Source organism: Bos javanicus, chromosome 14, assembly GCF_032452875.1.
Source record: "Bos javanicus breed banteng chromosome 14, ARS-OSU_banteng_1.0, whole genome shotgun sequence".
Classification (NCBI taxonomy): domain Eukaryota; kingdom Metazoa; phylum Chordata; class Mammalia; order Artiodactyla; family Bovidae; genus Bos; species Bos javanicus.
In genome coordinates this window covers 16,486,347-16,505,848 of record NC_083881.1, presented here as the reverse complement: position 1 = coordinate 16,505,848, position 19,502 = coordinate 16,486,347, and the positions used below count along the sequence as shown (strand labels likewise).

Sequence of the window (19,502 nt, the reverse complement as noted above, 5' to 3'; positions counted from 1 at the left end):
ATGCAGCAACAAAGACCCAGTGCAACCAAAGTAAATAAACAACTTAAAAAAAAAGACTACCTACTTCACAGGCTGTAATGAGAATTACATGAGATCAGTATATAGAAACCAAATACAGGGCATCATTACAATAAGGTATTATTTCTTTCCCTTCCAAATCCCAATCTTTTAGTGAAGTTTTAAGTTGATATCAAGGGTTGTCATTTCCATAAAGCTTTTTCTGTAAAGGGCTAGATAGTAAATATTTTTGCCTTTGAGAGCCATAAAGTCTCTACTGCAACTACTTAACTCAGCAATGGTAGTACAAAAGCAGCCCAGGACAGTATGTATATGAACAGGTGTGTCTGTGTTCCAATAAAACTTTATTTATAAAAACAGACATGGGGGGCAGATTCAGCTCTTGGGCTACAGTCTATCAATTTCTGATAGAGTATAGAATTTGATATATATATTTATCACAGGGTTCAAGAGTGAGGGCTCTAGAGCCAAACTGCCGGCCTCCATTTCCCTAGCTTTAAAATGTACACGGTAACAGTACCTGCTTTAGAATTGTTGTGAAGATTAAATGCATCCATAAAGCACTTAGAACAGTGCCTGATACCAAAAATATACTCAATAAATTACTATCATTTGTTTCTTATCATAGCACAGAGAATATTACTAGGTAAAATTATTGCCAGGGAAGGCGTAGTGAATTAGTAGGGTAAAGTACAGCTGGTTTAAAGACCTTTAGAACTGTTGTATTTCAACTTTATATATTGTCAACCAAATGCTTAAATTCTTTCAAATTCTCATATTCCTTTCTGTCATTTTTATTATAGTTCTGATACATTTAATAGCTTCTTGTCTGATGATAAAAGTTAACGTTGATACATTCTATGACTCACCTAGGTGCATCTACCATGAAGTCTCATTTTGTAAACACTAACAGGTGGTTGCCAAATGCCAGTGACTGTGCTCACTACTTTGCATGTGTGATCTTATTTCACCTTCAACGGCAACCCAATGAAGTGGGTTCTCCACTAGTCAAAAGAGGACTGTGGCCCAGAGAAACTATGCAACTCATCTAAAGACATACAGCTGTAGCAAGTGGAGGAGCCAGGACTTGGGCCCAGATATGTCTAACAGAGAACATATTTATTTCTTTATTTAACTTTTTGGCTATGCCAGGTGGCATGTGGGAATCTTAGTTCCCCAACCAGGGACTGAACCTGTGCCTCTTGCAGTGGAAGCGCTGAGTCTTAACCACTGGACTGCCAGGGAAGTCCTGAGAACAGGTTTTTCTGATAGTTTAAGGGCTTCAGTTTCTCAAGGCTAATCAAATTTGCATCTAGGGCCAAACTTTAAAAATAGTAGTAATATCATGTATTGCTATGTTCTAGGAAACAGAGTCTGAAAACCTTATATCAATATTACCCTGTGATAGGTAATCAGCTTGTAACATTAAGGAAGAAATAATATCCAGAAAGGGTTAATAAAATGTTTGTGTGTGTGTGTGTGTGAGTTGCTCTGTCATGTCCGACTCTTTATGACCCCATGGACAGTAGCCCGCCAGGCTTCTCCATCCATGTGATTCTCCAGGCAAGAATACTGGAGTGGGTTGCCACGTCCTTCTTGACACAACACATTTGTGTGTGTGTTAGTTGCTCAGTCGTGATGAGGCAATGTGTGTGTGTGAGAAAGTTGCTCAGTTGTGTCTGACTCTTTGTGACCCCATGGACTATACAGTCCATGGAATTCTCCAGGCAAGAATACTGGAGTGGGTAGCCTTTCCCTTCTCCAGGGGATCTTCCCAACCCAGGAATCAAACCGGAGTCTCCTGCATTGCAGGTGGATTCTTTACCAACTGAGCTATCAGGGAAGCCAATAGCTTTAGGTAAATCACGTAGGTCTTTCCACATCAGTATAATTCTACAGATCCAGAACCAGTACTGTATGAAACTGGTAGCAAGGAGGACAGAATTGATTAATTTTACTTGTGTCAAGGGAGCTGTGTGCCTAGGGGTGTAGAGCTGTATCTAGCAATTTATTTACCAAGATGACTTAGCCAGTTGGATTCTTTGCCTCTGGCCACAAGAGAAAAAGAAGAGGAAAACGGACTATTTGCAAATGGCTGTTTGTTTTCTGCTGGGCAAATTTTAGTCCAGGTGCCAGTAATTTGTGGCTGTGTTTAAAGAGAGGCGGGGGTGTGGTGGGGGTGAGAAGAGGGTTCTAATTCCAGGCTATCATTACTGTGGGACTGCCTGGGGATCCAGTAGGATCCTCAGTGACTAGCTGTGCAGTAACAGGACCGGTTCTGGGCTCCCGGAGGAAGGGCTGGTGGTCACCGCGTGCCGAAACCACATCCTGCCCTTCGGCTTTGACTCATGCTACTCTTAGACACACTGAGAAGAAAAATCTAGTTGCAAGCAACATCCTACAGCCAATCTCGGAACGGATGCCAACCACAGCTTGAAGGGGTGTGTGGAAGATGAATGGGCAGAAAAGAGACTGCCCTCATATCTCACTTTGCCCGCAGAAAAAGTAGGTTTCTATCGTCTCTTCCGTTTGGTTCATCACAGCATTCAGACTTTTTTTTTTTAGCATTCAGACTTTTAAAAATAAATTTGCTTGAGTCACTTCTCTGCTCGAAACCCTCAAATGCCTTCCCTTGGCCCTTAGAAAAAAAATTAGCCTCCTGACCATGACTAGCTAGGTCCTCCCTGACCTGGTCTTCACTCCCTGTCCAGCCTCATTGCACCCAGTCCTTCCCCAGCTGACTCCGCTCTGGCTCCACAGCCCGCCTCTGGTTCCCCGAACCACCTTCTAGCTTATTCCCACCTCTCAGGCTTTGTCCCAGGCACATCTTCATGGGAAGCTCCATTCAGGTTTCGGTTTCAATGTTGCCTGCTGAGAGCTCAGAGAGCCCTTTCTGGACTCTCCTAGATCTTACTATGGTTTCATTGTTCTTCATCATTTCATTTGTACATGTCTGAAATGATCTTGTTTACTTGCTTGCTGACTGTCTAATTGGAATAGAAACCTCAAGACAGAAAGGGTTGTTTTGTTTACCACTCTACCCCACCCCAACCTGCTGGAGAAGACTCCTGAGCATCCCTTGGATGGCAAGGAGATCAAACCAGTCAATCCTAAAGAAAATCAACCCTGAATATTCATTGGAAGGACTGATACTGAAGTTCCAAAACTTTGCCACCTGATATGAAGAGTTGACTCATTGGAAAAGACCTTAATGCTAGGAAGGATTGAGGGCAAAAGGAGAAGAGGGCAACAGAGGATGAGACGGTTGGATGGCATCACTGACTCAATGGACATGAGTTTGAGCAAATGCATGGAGATAGTGAAGGACAGGGAAGCCTGGGGTGCTATAGTTCATCGGGTCACAGGAAGTTGGACACGACTTAGTGACTGAACAACAACTAACCCCACCGGGCACATGGCAGGCACTCAACTGTATATATATATTTAACACATCTGTCTTTAGACTCAAGGAGTAGTATAGCTAGAGGGGCCCTGGATGACAGTTTATGCATATTCCCTCCTGCTTTAGAAAAGGGGCTCAGGGGGGGTCAAATGACATGATCAACAGTAGATGGTATGGACTGTCAGGCTGGTATTCATATGGGGTCTTTTCCCAGACTGATACATCACTTTTAATGCAAACACATCATTAACACTTACCAGGAAGGCAAGCAGCTGAGATTTAAAGGAATACCAGGCAACTGGGGCTTCAGAAGCACAAACAGAAAGAGCAGCTACTTGCCTTGTTGGTTCGAGGTTAGCTATGCAGCATGCATACCCAAACATACTCTGTCTTGCATAGAATATTGTTAAAAATGTAATTCATCCCTAAATTTCTCTTTTCCCTATGACAGTAGGCTCTGAGGTTTAAAGGACATTCATGTCCGGTTAGAAAACATGCCAAAGGATTCTCAAAGGTAGGAAAAAACTTTAAGAAGCTTGGAGAAGCCCCTGCCCTTTCTCCCATGCTCAGTACCCAAGCTGGGTGCCCATAGGAAAATTATGTCTTCTGCAATAAACCTTTGGTTATATCAGGCAGTACCTCTGTGTACTTGCAAGACCCTTATTTATTCAATGGACAACCTAGATTAGAACCTGGAAAGTTTTGTCCTGACTTTGAGCCTGAACACTGACAGGTTGGAAGAGGGAGCATTTTGGCTACATTAATAATCTCCAGGCATGTCAAGACTGGGTAAATATTATTTGCAAGTGAAACATCTCTCTAACTGAGGGCCAAGTTTATACAAATCAATTGTATTCTCAGCCGAGAGCAACTTGCCTCTCTGTCTTCTATCCATCCCAGAAAATTCTGAACTTAGAGTGATGCCCTGTTCCCTGTATTGACCTGAGCACCTCTGTTTGCCACAATGAGTCTGCTGAAATCAGGCTCCCTGTCTACGCAGCCTCTTTACCCCCACCCTAGCATTGAACCAGGCTCATTGTCACACTGCCCTTGACTCTCCTTTTCTCTTTTTCCCATCTCCAGTTTGGGGCTCGTGCCATTTGTCTCTGCAAAGCCTTCTACTGTCTCTCCACCTGGCCAAATCCTGGCCTTCCTTCAAGGAAGGAGACTCTCAGGTTCAACCTCTTCCAAGAATCCACCTCCAGTGTTTCTCCATCTCCAAAGTGGGATGCAAAAGAAAATCAGGTAGGAAAATCATAAAAAAGTCAATCTGTATATTTTATTTCATCTTGAATTTCTATTTTCATATATTTTCTAATGCCTAATTACCACCCTAAAGATGACAATAGTTATAGCAGCAATGGATGTACTGGGCACTGTTCAAAGGCATTTCAAGGGATTAAATTCAGTTTAATTTTGTAGCAATAGGATAGTAGGTACCATTATTAGCACCTTTTAGAGGTATATGGGGCTTCCCATGTGGCTTAGCGGATAAAGAATCCACCTGCAATGCCGGAGATGCAGGAGACGTGGGTTCACTCCTTGGGTTGGGAAAATCCCCAGGAGGAAGGCATGGCAATCCACTCCAGTATTCTTGCCAGGAGAATCCCATGAACAGAGGAGCTTGGTGGGCTATAGTCCACAGGGGAGCAAAGAATTGGACATGACTGAGGCAACTGAGCACGCATGCATGCATCTGTGTATGATTTACAAGTGAATTTATGAATATATATAAATTGAGAATACGTGCACTGTCAGTTGTCCATGGTCAAAAACACCACTATTCTGGTCTTCCAGCCTTCCTCCATTTTTGGGGGCGCCCCCACTTCGGTGGGTACCCCCTACTTCTGCAAGTATTCTGTTACTTTTGTCATTGTGTGGGCACCCCCACTTCTTCAGGTAGCCCCCTATTTCTGCATGTACTCCTCCAATTCCGTGGTCATACCCTCAAGGTCTGTGAGTGTCCCCCACTTCTTAGGGCACCTAGAAATTGCACGATCTCCTTGCCTAAATGCTTAGGATGACTGAGAAAGCTAGGAATCCTGAGATGCAGCACTGCTTGGTAAAATCACCAGCACCCTAATCAGCAGTCACCTTAAGCTTAGCTCGGGACCCTCAGTGCTAATACCCTACGGGTGGATTCTCCCAGTTCCCAACCACTTCTGCCCTCATTTTCAAACGGGCTTAGGGCTCCGCTCCTTTGATTTTATTGCCATTGGGAGGGCTGGCCTCCTTCCCTCCATCTCGGTTTCTCAGTCTCAAAGGAAAAAGACACCACCAGTTTTAAGACCTGGGGGCAAGACTCGAACTTTAAGCAAAGGAAGGCTGTGCACCACCAGATTAATCCAAGGTCACTTGGGCAGAGGGACCCGGTGCAGGGCCCAGCTGCCCGCACACATCATGACCCATCAGGGGCTTGGCAACAGCACGCCCTTTAATTGAAGGCATTGGGTTTAAATTTGAGTCATTATCGTGCCATATTTCAGCCTTTCGTTTGCCAAACCGCCGGTCAACTTAAACTAAAACATGTTTTTGGAAAAAGATTTTTAGGGGGTGGTAAGAAGTCAGTAACTTGCTGGAAACATTCAAATGGACTTAGGGCTGTAATGCAGAAAAAAATAAAAATGTGCATCGGTTTAGGTTGTGGATGTTCTCTATGGCAGAGGAGCGGAGAGAGTGCGGTTGCAAACTTTTTGTTTGTCCTTCCCCAACTGTTGCACACAAGGGGCAATTCATTAAGGTCATGTGTGCGTGCATGCGAAGTTGCTTCAGTTGTGTCCGACTCTGTGCGTCTCTATGGACTGTAGCCCGCCAGGCTCCTCTGTCCATGGGATTCTCCAGGCAAGAATACTGGAGTGGGTTGCCATGCCCTCCTCCAGGGGATCTTTCCGAGCCAGGGACTGAACCTGCATTTCTTATGTCTCCTGCATTGTCAGCTGGGTTCTTACCACTAGCACCACTGCCACCTGGGAATCCCCTTTATTAAGGTCAGGAAATTGCTATTCAAGGTTCTTCCTGGTCTAAAGGCAGCATCTAGAGTTACCAAGTACTTGGCCACATTCTCATGCCATAGAGAGAGATGGGAGGACCAAAGATCATTCTGGCATTAAAGTGTTAAAGCCCTCTCTTGCACTCATGCCTCAGTGTGTCTTGTTTAAAAACTTATTATGCAAAATATAAGTTGGGTTCCCAAGTGGTTTCTGGGCTGGTTGGCAAACTTGAAAACACGCTAGCATCAACTGGTGGATAAACTTAAGTAGCAATGCCAGGGTACCAGCTTCAGCTGATGAACTCGAATGCACTAGAGGTGGGCTTCCTAGAGAAAAATGTTTCACAGGTGCTTCTAATGTGCAACTGTGTGTCTTCTGGAGACCTACTTTGCTGGCCTCTCTGTGCCCTGGATGGGTTAGTCAGCACTTGTGTTTTCCTGGTTACAGTTCTAACCCCACCACTGGCCCATCTCCTGGAATCTTCATCGGCTCCCTAGGGGAATTTCCAAAATGTGTTGGTCTTGAGGCATGGTGTAAACCCATTTTTGAAAAAGTGACCTTTCATAAGTGGGTAAGTTTCTGCTTTTAGAGATTTTAAATCATCTTTAAAAACCACAGTTAAAACTGTGTTTAAGCCATTGGTGGTATGGAGAGAAGTGGGTAGAGGCAATGAGTGTAGCCTGAAGCCAATTAAGCAAAGGTACAAATGTTATATAAAAACCTCTCCAATTTATCATCAAATTTCTGATTCTAAAAGTTCCACAAAATTTTCATGCTATCTGATAAAAATCATAACACTGAGATAGGATTGCTGGCCATCTTTTTCATTCCCTCTGCCTGTCTCTTTTATGGAGATTGATAGCCAGTATGAACACGATTCATTTTTAAAAATGTACTTTGTCTTTAAAGAGGTTAAACAAATTTGAAGGCGTCAAAGTTGATTCTTCTGGTACTGAGGAATCATTGTAGTATTAAGAAACCATTAGGCCAAAGCAGTAAGATGAGGATAAAACACTGGCAAACTACTTTGCAAAGTTGCTTTAAGGATAAGAAGACTATTTGAGAACAACTTAAGTGTCTTAAGTTCCTTAGAAGAAAACCCTCAAAATGTGGTGCCTATCATTAAAATGTTTAAGCTCTTTATAAAAATAACATTTCTCAAATTACAGAGGACTCTAACAGTGAAGAGGAAAAAAAGATTATTCTTTCCAAAATAGATATTTTCCCCCTCTTTCTGAACCTAATAACAGAAAGCATTCAACAGTTTCTTTAACTTCAAGATTAGGAGATTGTGCTCATACTGTTAGACACAAGTTCTTCATGCTGAGTTTTAATCGAGAGCAAAGGGCATGATTCTCCAGGTATTTTTTTTTTAAGTAGAAAATCATTTTTTTTTTTTTATCAACCAAATTGAAAAGGTCTTTCAGGGAGAATAAACAATAATGTTTTAAACACACAAGAAGATTTAATAGTCAACTAGTCTAAAAATTAAGTCTGGAAAAGCTTACCAATTATAAAATCTTGTCATAAAAGTCAAAAATATTAATTGAATTCCCAGAAATAAAATTGCCTTGTGTGATCAATTAGAGTTGACTCTTATAAACAGTAATTTTGACAGGTAGGTAATAACAAATATTAGTAGCTGACTTTGACTAACATATTCCGGTCTGTAGAAAATTTCCATGTATGTTACTGAGTTTCACAGCTACTCTGTGAAGTTAGGTTATTCTAAGTCCTTCTGACACTTGGGAGCGTGAGGGTGAAACAACGGAAAGACGTGGAGCTGAGATCTGACCGCAGGCCACTTTACTTTCAGTCCTTTGCTTGTATGGAGCTCCTCCTTGTCGCAGCTAAAGAGTGTGGACTTTAACTGCCGGTTTCAGATTTGGGTATCTTCGCTTATGTAGCTTTGTCACCTTGGACAGGTCATTTTACTTCTCTGTACCTCTCTCTTTATGTAAACAGAGAATAAAAGTACCTACACTTTACATGGTTAATGGAAGGCTAAGAGGTATCAGTGCACACAATTGTTTGAACTAGATCTCCACAATTCAACTCCTTTGTTCCTTTGCTTTATCTTATTTCTTGGGGAAAGGAGAACAGGTAGAAAGGAGAACCATCTAAAAATTAACCATATGCTGATCAGTTTGGGATCAAGACATCAGATCTGGGAGACTGGAAACTATTCACTTTGTTAGTGACAAGTTCCAGGTCTTCCTGGGCCTGACTCCAACCAGCCTGCACTGAGTTGTGGGCCAAAATGACCTCCCAGAGTCAGCAGAGTCACACTGAGTGACATGAACATTTCATCAGAAAGGTCTCTGATTGTTATCCCTTTTGGTATGGAATAAGGGTTCATCTGAAGAGCAGACAGATCTGATCATGGGCCCAGCTCAGAGCTTCTAACCTACAAGAGGCCTGGGTTTGTGTGTGTGTGTGTGTTTTAAAATCAGGTCAGTTGGGACAGCCAGGCCTATATCTGCCCAGATGACAGGTGAACGATCCAGGCCTCAAGGGGGCTTGAATGTCATCGCTCTGGCTGAGCCTTTGCAATCATCTGACTCACTGACACTGCACCAAGAAGCACAACAACCCAGGAAAAAGAAAATAAAAACCCGACCGACCAACACCCATAGGGGTAAACTGCCTCCTAATTCTGATCCTAAAACCCAAACAGCTGCTACCTCCCGGATGGAACCGCTGACAACACCACACAAGGGAGCTTAGGGGGAAAAACAGCCACCAAGCAATTAAAAAGAATCAGTAACTTGAAGGTCATGGTTAGGCTTAGCTTGTTTTACTACCTTCATCATTACTATTTTGCTAAAGCTCATTAATTTTTTTTTTCACCCCAACGCAGGGTTTAAAATAGGAAGCAACTGACCCAAGTGGGTAGTTTCAGGCTTGCAGTGAACCTGGGACTGAATATTGTCATCACGTGGCAGTGGAGGGGTGGTGGAAGGGAGTCAGGGAAACAAGGTTCCAACGTGCCTGAACACCCAGCTTTGAGGCTTACACCAGAAATGTCTTAAAAGTTCACACAGAGTCAGCTACAATTGGGCAAGGAGGAAGGCCAGTGAGAATGACCAGAGGGGCATAAAATTTTTAAAACGAGCCAAGGTGCTTTACAACTTGTTTTCTGCTAAATTCTCTCTGGCTAATGTTGCTGCCAGAGCCCATGCTGCCCGCCCTGTGGCTCACATGAGGGATTATGGCGGTCCCTGTCTGGGGCTGCCAATCACAGGCACGTCTTAACAGGATCCATATGGAACGGAAGTCCATCCGGGGAAGGGGAAGTTGAGGAGTCCATTTTCTGCTTTCCTCAAGATGCCCAGGGTCCTAAAAAGTTACTTTTATTCTTATCATGCAGGGGTGGGGGTGGGGGCTACTTCAAGACAAGCTAAAGAGACACTTCAACTTGAGAGTCTGGGTAATCTACAGAGACTTACCCGTACAACATAGTTAAATCTTCTGGAATCCAGAATGGCAGTTGAGAAGTCCAGCCTGTTGAAAGCTTCCCCCAGAGTGCAGTATCCATGGCGCTGAATATGAAAACAGGGGGTGCAGAGGTCAAGTTCTAGAATGATCTGCCGGGACTCTGCCGACCAGCTGGGTGGCTGTCTCAGGTAACCTGCTCCTTTCCTGCACCATGATCAGCTCTTGCTGGGAACCTCCACCCCTCTACCCCTCACCCCCGTGAGCCACAAAGATGGGTGGTTCAGCAGACAGTTGCTTTAGTCAGTGACTGAAGTCATGATGTGTACCCCGTGGGCCCTTGTCCTCCGCATGCACTTGCTTGTTGAGGAATGGTTGGGAGATGGATATGTGATATATGTTGATCACGGGAACATACTTCTGGGGGGAGAATTAACCCTGCCTGTGTTAGCTCTGTCTGCCACCCTGCCTCACGTCTCTAGGGCTTTTCTCACTGTGATCATCAGAAGCGTTTTTAAGGCTTCACGAAGGAGCCAGGAAGTTTTGGTCTTTCCCCTGTGAATGCGCAAGGCACTGAGGGTGGAAAACCCTGACTCACAGCCCCAGCTCTACTCCTAGTACCTGGGTGGTCTCGGGTATATCACTGTCTCCCTCTCAGGGCCTCAAATCACAGAGGGAACTAGTTCTCCAAGGGCCCTGACAGTGACAGAAATTCTATCAATCTACCATGCAAATTTAGATCTTACCACATCGTGTTCTCTTCTGCATCTTGTTTGCGCAGTGTCGCACCAGGCAGGCACAAACACTTCTGCTGTGTTTAGTAAGTAAACCTCCAGGGCTAAAATGAACTGAGTTGAAGTCTAAAACTGATGTTAGAACAAAAGGGAGGCACTGTCCTGAGGGAAAGGCTGGAACTTTATAACGGTACATTTGAGATGGGAATATTCATCTCCATAAAGCACTTTTACAGTCATCACCTCACTGAACAACTGGAGAGTCCACCTAGTGACTTTTGCCTCTATCTCTGTAGCCCCAAACTCTGATGGTTGGCTAGGCAGTGGGCTGCAAGCTACCACCACCCACACCCAAGGAGACAGTCCTATATTCTCCCAGGGCAGGTATAAAACTAAGCATTCTCCTTAACAGATGAGTGCTCACCTCTTTAGTACTTCCTTTGTGAACATAGATCCATTTTTCTTGGTGGAAATCTAAAAAGACAAACAAAAAAACCCAATAGCCTTAAAATTTACAACATGCCCAAGATTTTGCATTTATTTTTCATTTATTCCAAAGTGTTAACAAGTTTTGACAGAAAATACAAAGACTCTACTGACAGTCTAAGGGGATGCAAATGCCTAATTTCTGCAGTGTATAAATACCAGAGTTATAATTTACTTTGTTGAAGGCATTTCAAGTCTTTGATACTCAGATCGAGTATACCAAAGCTCCAAATTAAAGAAAAAAAATCTAATACCCAAGTACAAGTTTGTGTTAAATGCCAAGCCTACAAGTTAAACAACGCCTTAAAGAGTAGAAATAAAACAGATAACATGAGAAAGCCATGCAGTACAGATGGAATCAACTAAAGATCTGTAATTCCTGCTTATTAACAGAAATTTAGACTCTCTGTTCATACATCCAGCATCTAGAACTGTTACTAGTATTTATACAAGGAAAGAGTGGGGGAAAATGTACATTCAAAGCCTCAAAACCCAGTTCCAAATGAAAGCACACACTGCTGGGCTGACCATATTACTGAATAATAACTAAACTGTCAATATAAGTGACAAGCTGGGAAAAAACACCCCAACTAGCAACTGACTTATAAACTATAAAGAATACATTAATCTCACTCCTAAAACGCACAACCATGTTTTTGAGTGCAGAGATCCCTGTAACCTCTGTCAATGACACAGTCAATGTGAAAGCCAATGCCAAACACGTGAGGTGTGATTCCCGCCCCCGACCGCCCCCGCTCCCGCCCCAAGAACCAATCAAAACGATCTACAGACAGCTTTCTTTCTTAAGTTCAAAACAAACAGCTTACACTGAGTTTTGGTTTTGCTATTCAGCATGTCCTTCTTTCTCTTCTTGGCTGCAACGTCATAGTTCAGGCTGTTGAAAAGATTCTCCTTATTGTATACTTCCTTGCTGCAGTAACTAGGAATAACAAGACCAGAGGGGATGAGCTGTAACAGTTATACTTTAACATGAGCTGTTTCTATAAATAACTCACTGCAGTTATAAAACTTAATCATATGTGCTCCTCAAACAAAGCAATAAAATAATCACTCAAAAGAAGTCTGCACAGGCCCAAACTTGCCTCTTTTAGGAAGAAAATAGTGTCACATCTCTATGGAAGACAGGGATGGGGACTTCTACTCGTTTTGAATGCCCAATGGTGTTTGCCATTGTATTAGATACATAGTTCTGCACTCTTTAAGAGCCACCCAGGGTACAGCAACATTATTTTAAGCAAAAATTATGAATGGGTGGGGAGGGAGGAAGAGGAAGGGCTACTGCTATCACTATAATATACAATATTTTCATTTTGCAAAAATCATCCACCTCAAGCTGCTTTAAAAAAAAATAGCTTTATGGAGATATGATTCACATACCATATCTTTGACCTATTTATTTATTTTTAATTAACTTATTTTTTAATTGAAGGATAATTGCTTTACAGAATTTTGTTGTTTTCTGTCAAAAATCAACATGAATCAGCCATAGGTATACATGTGTCCCCTCCCTCTTGAAACTTCCTCCCATCTCCCTCCCCATCCCAAGCTGCTTTTAACTAGCATGCTCCCCTCCTGTCTTTAAAACATTTACAGAAGTCTGACTTATAGACTGTATTTCTAGGAGGTGTTCAGCGTATAGGATTAGTTGTTTAGGTTTCATATCATTCCTTGACTAACACTAGACATCATGTTGTGAGGTGAAGACCTTGAGTCCTAAATGAAACAAGCTGAATTTACAATTCACACATCTGTTAGGGCTGAAAAGACAGAACTGGTCAATTCACAGGTCACTAAACAATGTACAGTTTCACCTTGGGTTGGGGCATATTTCCTTCAGTAAGCTTAGCTGTCTCTGGGGGGCTGATGGAGTTCTATTATGTAATGGGACTTGAGAGGTAAATCTCCAAAGAGTTTCCGCAGAAGAAATGCAGGAGAAATATTGAGAAGATACAATGAAAAGATCCCCTTACCCCTACTTCCCAATTCCCATGGGGTATGCGTATGCCAGGCAGGATTTTTATTTTTTTCAGGCAAGATTTATAATGTCAACCAGTAAAACATCAACTGGTTTTTTTTTTTTTTTTTACTTACATCAACCATATATTAGAGCCCTTTAACTTTCTGAATTAAATTGTGATTTGATTTATATCGTTTGGACCAATATCTGTTGGATAAGATGAGGCACACCTGCACTTCTACATGTTATGAGTATTATGTTAAAGAGAAAAGAGGGGTTGAAAAACAATCTCCGGTATCCTATTACTATCAATACAATGATCTCTCCAGTACTTCAATAAGTACAATAAGTATCTTGCTAACATGCTTACACGTGACAGCACCAACAATATACTCAGTGTTTCTGGACCCAGAGGGATAGGCTAGATGGATAATCAGTCATTTGTTAATCTTCCCTCAGAAGGCCAAGCTTAATACCATTTATTGAACTTCCTAATATCATTAGCCCTCTCCTTCTCATCCTGGGATACAGGATACTTTGAGGTTTCAGCGGGTTTACTGTAGAAATGCCCTGTCTTAGGGAACACTAAGTCTTACTGAGCCCAGGGTGAATGTTTTGGGCCTGGCTTTGTGTCACACGTGAGTGTGTATTTGCTTGCACAGCTCTAGGGGCACAAAACCACTGAGCAGCCAGCTGCCCTGCGCCAAGTTCAGCAGGGTAAAAGGGGCAGAAGAAACAGAGAGCGGAATTTGGAGTCCTTAGAGCTAATTTAAGAAATTTCTGTCAACGCTGAGGAGAAGGGAGGAAAATGGAAAGTCACTTGACTGGTCCATGATGTACCAAAGCTGAGAACAGCTTTAGAAAACAAAGTGGAGGCCATTTTGTGTAAAAATATCACACGAAGACTTATTTTTAAAGGAAACACACACTGGCACCATGAGCAGACACCTACAGCCTGGATTCCACACAGAGAGCACCACAAAATGAAGCTGTCTTACTCTCAATCACACATTTAAGGGTTAGTGGAGCATTTTCGGAGCCTGGGCCATAGATGGTGACCATTCCTTAGCAATGTTAAATATTTATCTTTCATCTTATTCTTTTCTAATTGAAAACATTCCTCAAAGGAATTTGAGCACTTGCTTTCCTCAGAAATAACAATAACCTGCTTTAAGCCCGAGTGACTCATTTCCAAAGCTAGTTTAAGAAGAATTGGACATAATTGATGACGCTCTCCCATTGGAGAATGTAGAAAAGCTTTACCCAAAGAGAAACCCTGCACTTTTTCACTTAGGTTTTGGACCTCAGAGGTAGGGCCTTGAAGGAAGAACTACGGGGTTTATTTGTGTTGCCTGCTTATATGTTTTCTTTTAAGCAATAATATATTCAGTTAGAGGCTATTTTGAGAGTTCAATTATGTCCATTTCAAGAAAATGCAAAGCCAATGGAAAATTACAACTGAAATTTTGAACAAGAAAAGCCATCATCATTTAGGAACCATGACTTTTTTTTTTTTTTAATAAGCAAAACCATTTAAAGAGGCTGTCTTCTTCATTAAATGCAATAGTAACCAGTAACTTGCTATTTTATAGTCAGTTCTAACTAATCTTGATTTTTATAGGCACAGGCCTAGAATAAGAAAAAAAAGACCTCTTCCAGCCCTGTACTGTCATCACACACATACCAAGATACTTAAAGACAACTTTAGAAAAAATGAAAGATTTCAAAATAAGTGCATTTGGCAGCAGAGACAAAGGGAGGGAAGAAGAAGAAAAAAAAGAAGTCCTATTTCTCATTTGTAATTGACCATTTGGAGAAAGCTGTGGCCTACTCCTAAGGCTTAGTTGTAGATGAAGGCCAATGAGAGTTCTAGGCTAATTTGCTCCAATACATACCCAAACTGTCAGACTCACAGGGCGAGAACCCCATTGTTGAGGCAAAACAAACAGCCTAGTGTATGAAGCCCTGAGAACACTGCCTTGTACACGGTAAACGCTCATAAAAATCTTAACTATTATTTTATTTGCTTATTCACTATTTTATTTGCTTGTTTTTATTTGTGCACCCAGGGCACCAGGGTAAACTTCCTGCTTCCTGGTTCAGCCTTAGCTGTACTTTTGGAGTTTTCAGAGGCACCACTGCAGGCTTGCAGAAGAGTGGCCCAGGCTCAGGGAGCTGAGATTACTCATCTGGGGGGTGGGGCGGGGCAGGGCTGGGGGTTATTGGTGAGCAGGATTGCTTCCGAGGTGGCTCAATCACCAGTTCCTTGAAGCCTTGGATCGCCCTAATTCCTGCTGAACTCTTTCCTTGAATTTTCTTCATCTGCCCAAATGTAACACTTGCCATTCCTCTTAGGTAGTTTCAACTTTTTCACAAGGCGCCCTCCTTGAAGTTTATCTGAAATCCTCCCTTGATCTCAGTTCAGGGCACTTAGCTGTGATGGGGTTTTGGAACATTCTGCTGCTGGAAGAAGACAGGGCCGGGGACACAGACAGAATGGCCAGCAGGGTCCAGAGAAGGTGCTCTGGGCAGAGAAGCTGTGGTCCACACGCAAAAATCCCCATGGTCCCCAGGTTGCAACACACCAAAGGCACCCTCACCCCAGCTGCCTCCCCGCGCCCCCCCCCCCCACTACTCTGGTCCAGGCAGCTCACAGAATGGGAGGTGGAATCAGACTAAGTGCCTGAGGCCTCTTTTGCAGGCCTCCGTTGCACATCCACCCCCCTCCCTCTTTTTCAAAAGGGCCTGCCTTTTGTTTTCTCCTAACAGGAGAGGCATTCAGCTTCACCTGAGTAGGTAGGCTGGCAGCCCAAACCTGACATCACAGGGCAACATCACCAGGACTGAAAACAGGAGGGATATTTGAGCCTGCAAACCCGGGTCTCAGAAGGCCAACAGCTTTGAAGAAATTGGCAGATTTCTCATGTGAAGTAGGGAAGGGATTGTTTACAATTGCTGGGAAAAAAAAAATACTCTGCAAACAAATAGGCAGCTGCTTTGCTAGGAGCTACCAAATGAGTCCTCAAATCTGACTCATCCAAAAGCCCCAAGTGGTCACTAAATGGATCACCATTTGTCATGATGGTGGTAAGGTGGCAGTTCTAGCTCAGATGGCCTGAAAAGCGAGGAAAGAAAGGAGTTTCAAGAAGGGGAGTGAGGGGTGGGAAGCTAAGGGCAAACTTTCGTGGTAAGGTAAACCTGTCTCCAGGTCTCCCCTACTATGGAGAGAGAGGCACCACTATTCTAAATAGGAGTGACACCAGCTTATCTCCCAGAGCAGATTCAGTGTGAATGTTTATGCCAAGCAGAGCCTCTGATTTGGAAACTCTCCTGCTGAACCCACTGGTCTGTCTCCCACTGAGGAACAGCCTACGCTTGTATCTGGGTGAGCCGCTGGGACACAGCTAAGCAGACCATGGCTGCAGCTCCCTAGAAGAATCCAAACTATCACCTCAAAATAAAGTCCAAAATATTAGATCCTCACTTCTTAGGAATGAGGAGGAAGGGAGGAAGGAAGGAAGGAAAGAAGCTTCCATTCCTACTATACTAAAAAAGAAGCTTTTAGTCCAGGGAGAAAAATTTAGGCCAAATAGGCAACTAGAGTCCCTAAAAGGGTCTAGAGACAGCAGTTGGTCTTTTTATTTTTCTGTAAATTTTCTGAGTTTCTATAAGTAAGATTTCTTTAGAGTGCTCCCCAAACTCCCCAGGGACGACCTCAAAGTGTCTTTAAAGTAAAGGTCAATGTGCTCTCGTCTTCCCTGGCAGACCCCCAAGACTAATTACTTTTATTTTTTTCCACTGGAAAACAAAAAGTGATGCTTCACAAATCACAAACAGGTGCGGGGCCCTGGAGGTCAGGACGCTGAAATAACCGTATTTCCTTGATAGTTTTTGTAAAATTGAGTGCCAGGGGCTCAGCCAAACAACCACTGGTAAACCTGAGTGGAAGCTGGCCCTCCCACAGGATTCTCCACCGAGGTCAGTGTAAGGGCTGGGGGTGGGGAGCAGTGGTTTTCACCAAAGGCCACGGGTTAAGTCACCCAAGGGTGAGCAGGTTGCACTGATCCCCTCTGGGCCAAATGGCAGCGATGTGGATGCCAACTGTGGTGATGAGGGCTGACAGACTCCAGGCCGTCTAACTCCTGAGTCGCTGCTTCTGTGTTATTAAACGGGGTGGAGGTGGGGCATCAGGCTCCTCGGAAACTCAGATTTTCCACCACACTGACAGTTCAGGTGGAACTTGACTCCAGAGGCTCACCCAAGCCAGGTGGACTTTCTGCAGGGGATGGGCATCACTTGAAATGGGGGCGCACGCACTACTCAAAGAAAACGACGGAAAGGGCCCCTGAGGAAACAGGTGCAAAGACGCGGTCCTCCCACAGGCCGAGGGCTTGTGGGGTTCTCAGCCCGCCTCCCTCCCCTCCTCCGCAGCTCTGCCTCCTCGGGTCTTTACCGTCGCTCTGCCAGCACGGATGCCCCAGGGACCATCTGGTCGCCCCTTCCTGGTTACTCATCCTCCCTGCCCACTCTGTGGTCGTCTGTGCGTGGGAAGAGCCTGGAGGCGCGGCGGGCAGGACCCGTGTCCAATCCTGTCTCAGACTTGTGCTCAGAGCCCCGCCACCCCAGGGTCCACCCCAGGGTGAAGGTCATGCGGCCCACTCGCCGGCGTTCACCCCCCACCCCCACCCCCCACGCAAATCGCACGACGCTGGTGTCCTTTAAGGCAGTGGACCCTTGAAGTTGGGTCTAAGTTTTAGCGTTTGGGGATAAGATCAGTTTCTCAGAGGGACCAGGATTCTGTAAGAAGTGCCCACTTGGAGACGCTGACCTTGAACAATAAGAAACCAAACACTGGTGCTCTGGCGACATCTCTGCAGAAACCCGGGATAAGTCACTTCCATCCTTCTGGTCCGGGGCTCCCTCCTCACCCTGTTCCGGCCTGCCTGCGTCCCATTCACCCGCCCCCGACTCCGAGAGGCCAGCCCGAGTCTGTCCACCGCAGCTGAAGTTGGTGGCGACCCCCTCACCTGCCGAGGTCGCTCACGAAGCTGCCGCTCTTCTCGTCCAGGAAGCGTTTCCAGCCATCCGCCGTCTTCACCCAGCTCTGCCCCGGCGACCGCCAGTCCTGCCCGAGGAATGGCATGGCACTGCCGAGGGATGCGACGGATGGGCGCGACGGACTGACGGACGGGGACCTGCCTGGCGGCCTCGGGGGCGCGCCTGCCCTGGGCGGCTGCTCGGGGGTACTTGGGGACCGGTGAGGGAGCGGCTGCGGGATCCGGGGGTGCGGAGCGAGGTGCCGGCGCTCGCGGAACGCACGGTAGAGGGTCGCGGGGCGCGCGAAGCTCGCTGCAGTGCAGCGCTGCGGTCCGGGCCGCCGTATTTATCTTGGGCCGCCGGCCGCGGCTCTTTGTTGCCGGAAGAGCCGCCTGCTCTTAGCCCGGCCCCTCCAGCCCGGAGGCCACGTGGCTTTGTTTATAGGTTCGACTTGTTTTCCGCGGCGCCCGCGGCTCCAGCTCTTCTGGCTGTTGCACAACCGCTCGCCGATGGAAACTTGAAGCCGCGCTGCGGGGCCGAGGCTCCCACTGCCCCCTCCGCCCCGGGCCCCTCTGCGCCCCCTTCCCGCACGCAAAGAGCGCAGCTGCTGCGGCTCGAGCGCGACGCTGGGCGCTCGGGGAAACTGCACCCAGTCCTCCTGCAGCTCCCGGCCTGGCGAGGTGCGGGGAGGACTAGGCCCGGGCGGCGTCTGGATCGCTGCGGATTCGGGGTGGGGGGAAAGGAGGCTCCCCGCCTCCCAGCCCCGAGCTGTGACAGTCGAGCCCCGCGGTTCCAAGCGGCCTTGCGGGAGCTGACCCGGCACTGCGCAGCCCGGAGCCGGGTAGCGGGGTGCAGCCTCCTGGCCTCTCTCACTGCCTAGACCTCGATCTCCTCGGTGGAGGAAGGGATCCGCCGTGAGGCGGGGATGGGGAGGAGGAACTCCTCCCTCTGCCTTCGAACTGTTGAAGAGTCTGCTGTCAGACCTGTCCCCCGGGTGGCAAAGGAAGGAGGAGGAGGCCGGGCGGCGGCTGGTCCCCGGGCGGTGGGAGTGGAGAGCAGGGACCGTCCCCTACCCACTCTGCGCGCCCTGGCTGCTGCGGCGCCCGGCCCCGCACAGCGCAGTCGGGGAGCAGGTTAGACAAGTCCTAGCTCCGCTCGCTGTCCGAGCCTCCCTCTATGGCGTCGGGGCCTGGGCTTTTGTTCTGAAGAACCTCTAAGCCCCTTCCCCTTCCTTGCTGTTTGGTATCCTCTGGGCTATTAGGCCCTCCTCCGGGAAGAATCAGGCCAGGAGTTTTGTTTTAGTTTTGGTAAGAGTTTCCAGAAAGCCCCTCCGCCCGACTGAAGGGGACTGAAGGAAGTTCGGTCAAAGCCCACAGTGAGGAGGCAATGCCTCCGGAGTCCTAGACCCTCACAGACCTCAG

The 19,502-nt window shown here is 45.8% G+C and overlaps 1 protein-coding gene across 2 annotated transcripts in view; it reads right to left on the bottom strand.

Moving 5' to 3' along the window:
* Window positions 1-19,074, bottom strand: part of FBXO32 (F-box protein 32) — a 37,793-nt gene extending 18,719 nt beyond the window's left edge. Inside the window, exons 1-4 of one of the 2 annotated variants that reach the window (XM_061438672.1) lie at window positions 18,072-19,074; window positions 11,894-12,006; window positions 11,005-11,054; window positions 9,861-9,953 (exon numbers count right to left, since the gene is read on the bottom strand). In XM_061438672.1, the coding sequence (XP_061294656.1) occupies window positions 9,861-9,953; window positions 11,005-11,054; window positions 11,894-12,006; window positions 18,072-18,187 (372 nt within the window). In that variant the 5' untranslated portion in view covers window positions 18,188-19,074. The remainder of the gene's footprint in view (window positions 1-9,860; window positions 9,954-11,004; window positions 11,055-11,893; window positions 12,007-18,071) is intronic. The other variant, XM_061438673.1, reaches the window with a different exon arrangement.
* Between the last annotated feature and the right edge of the window lie 428 nt (window positions 19,075-19,502).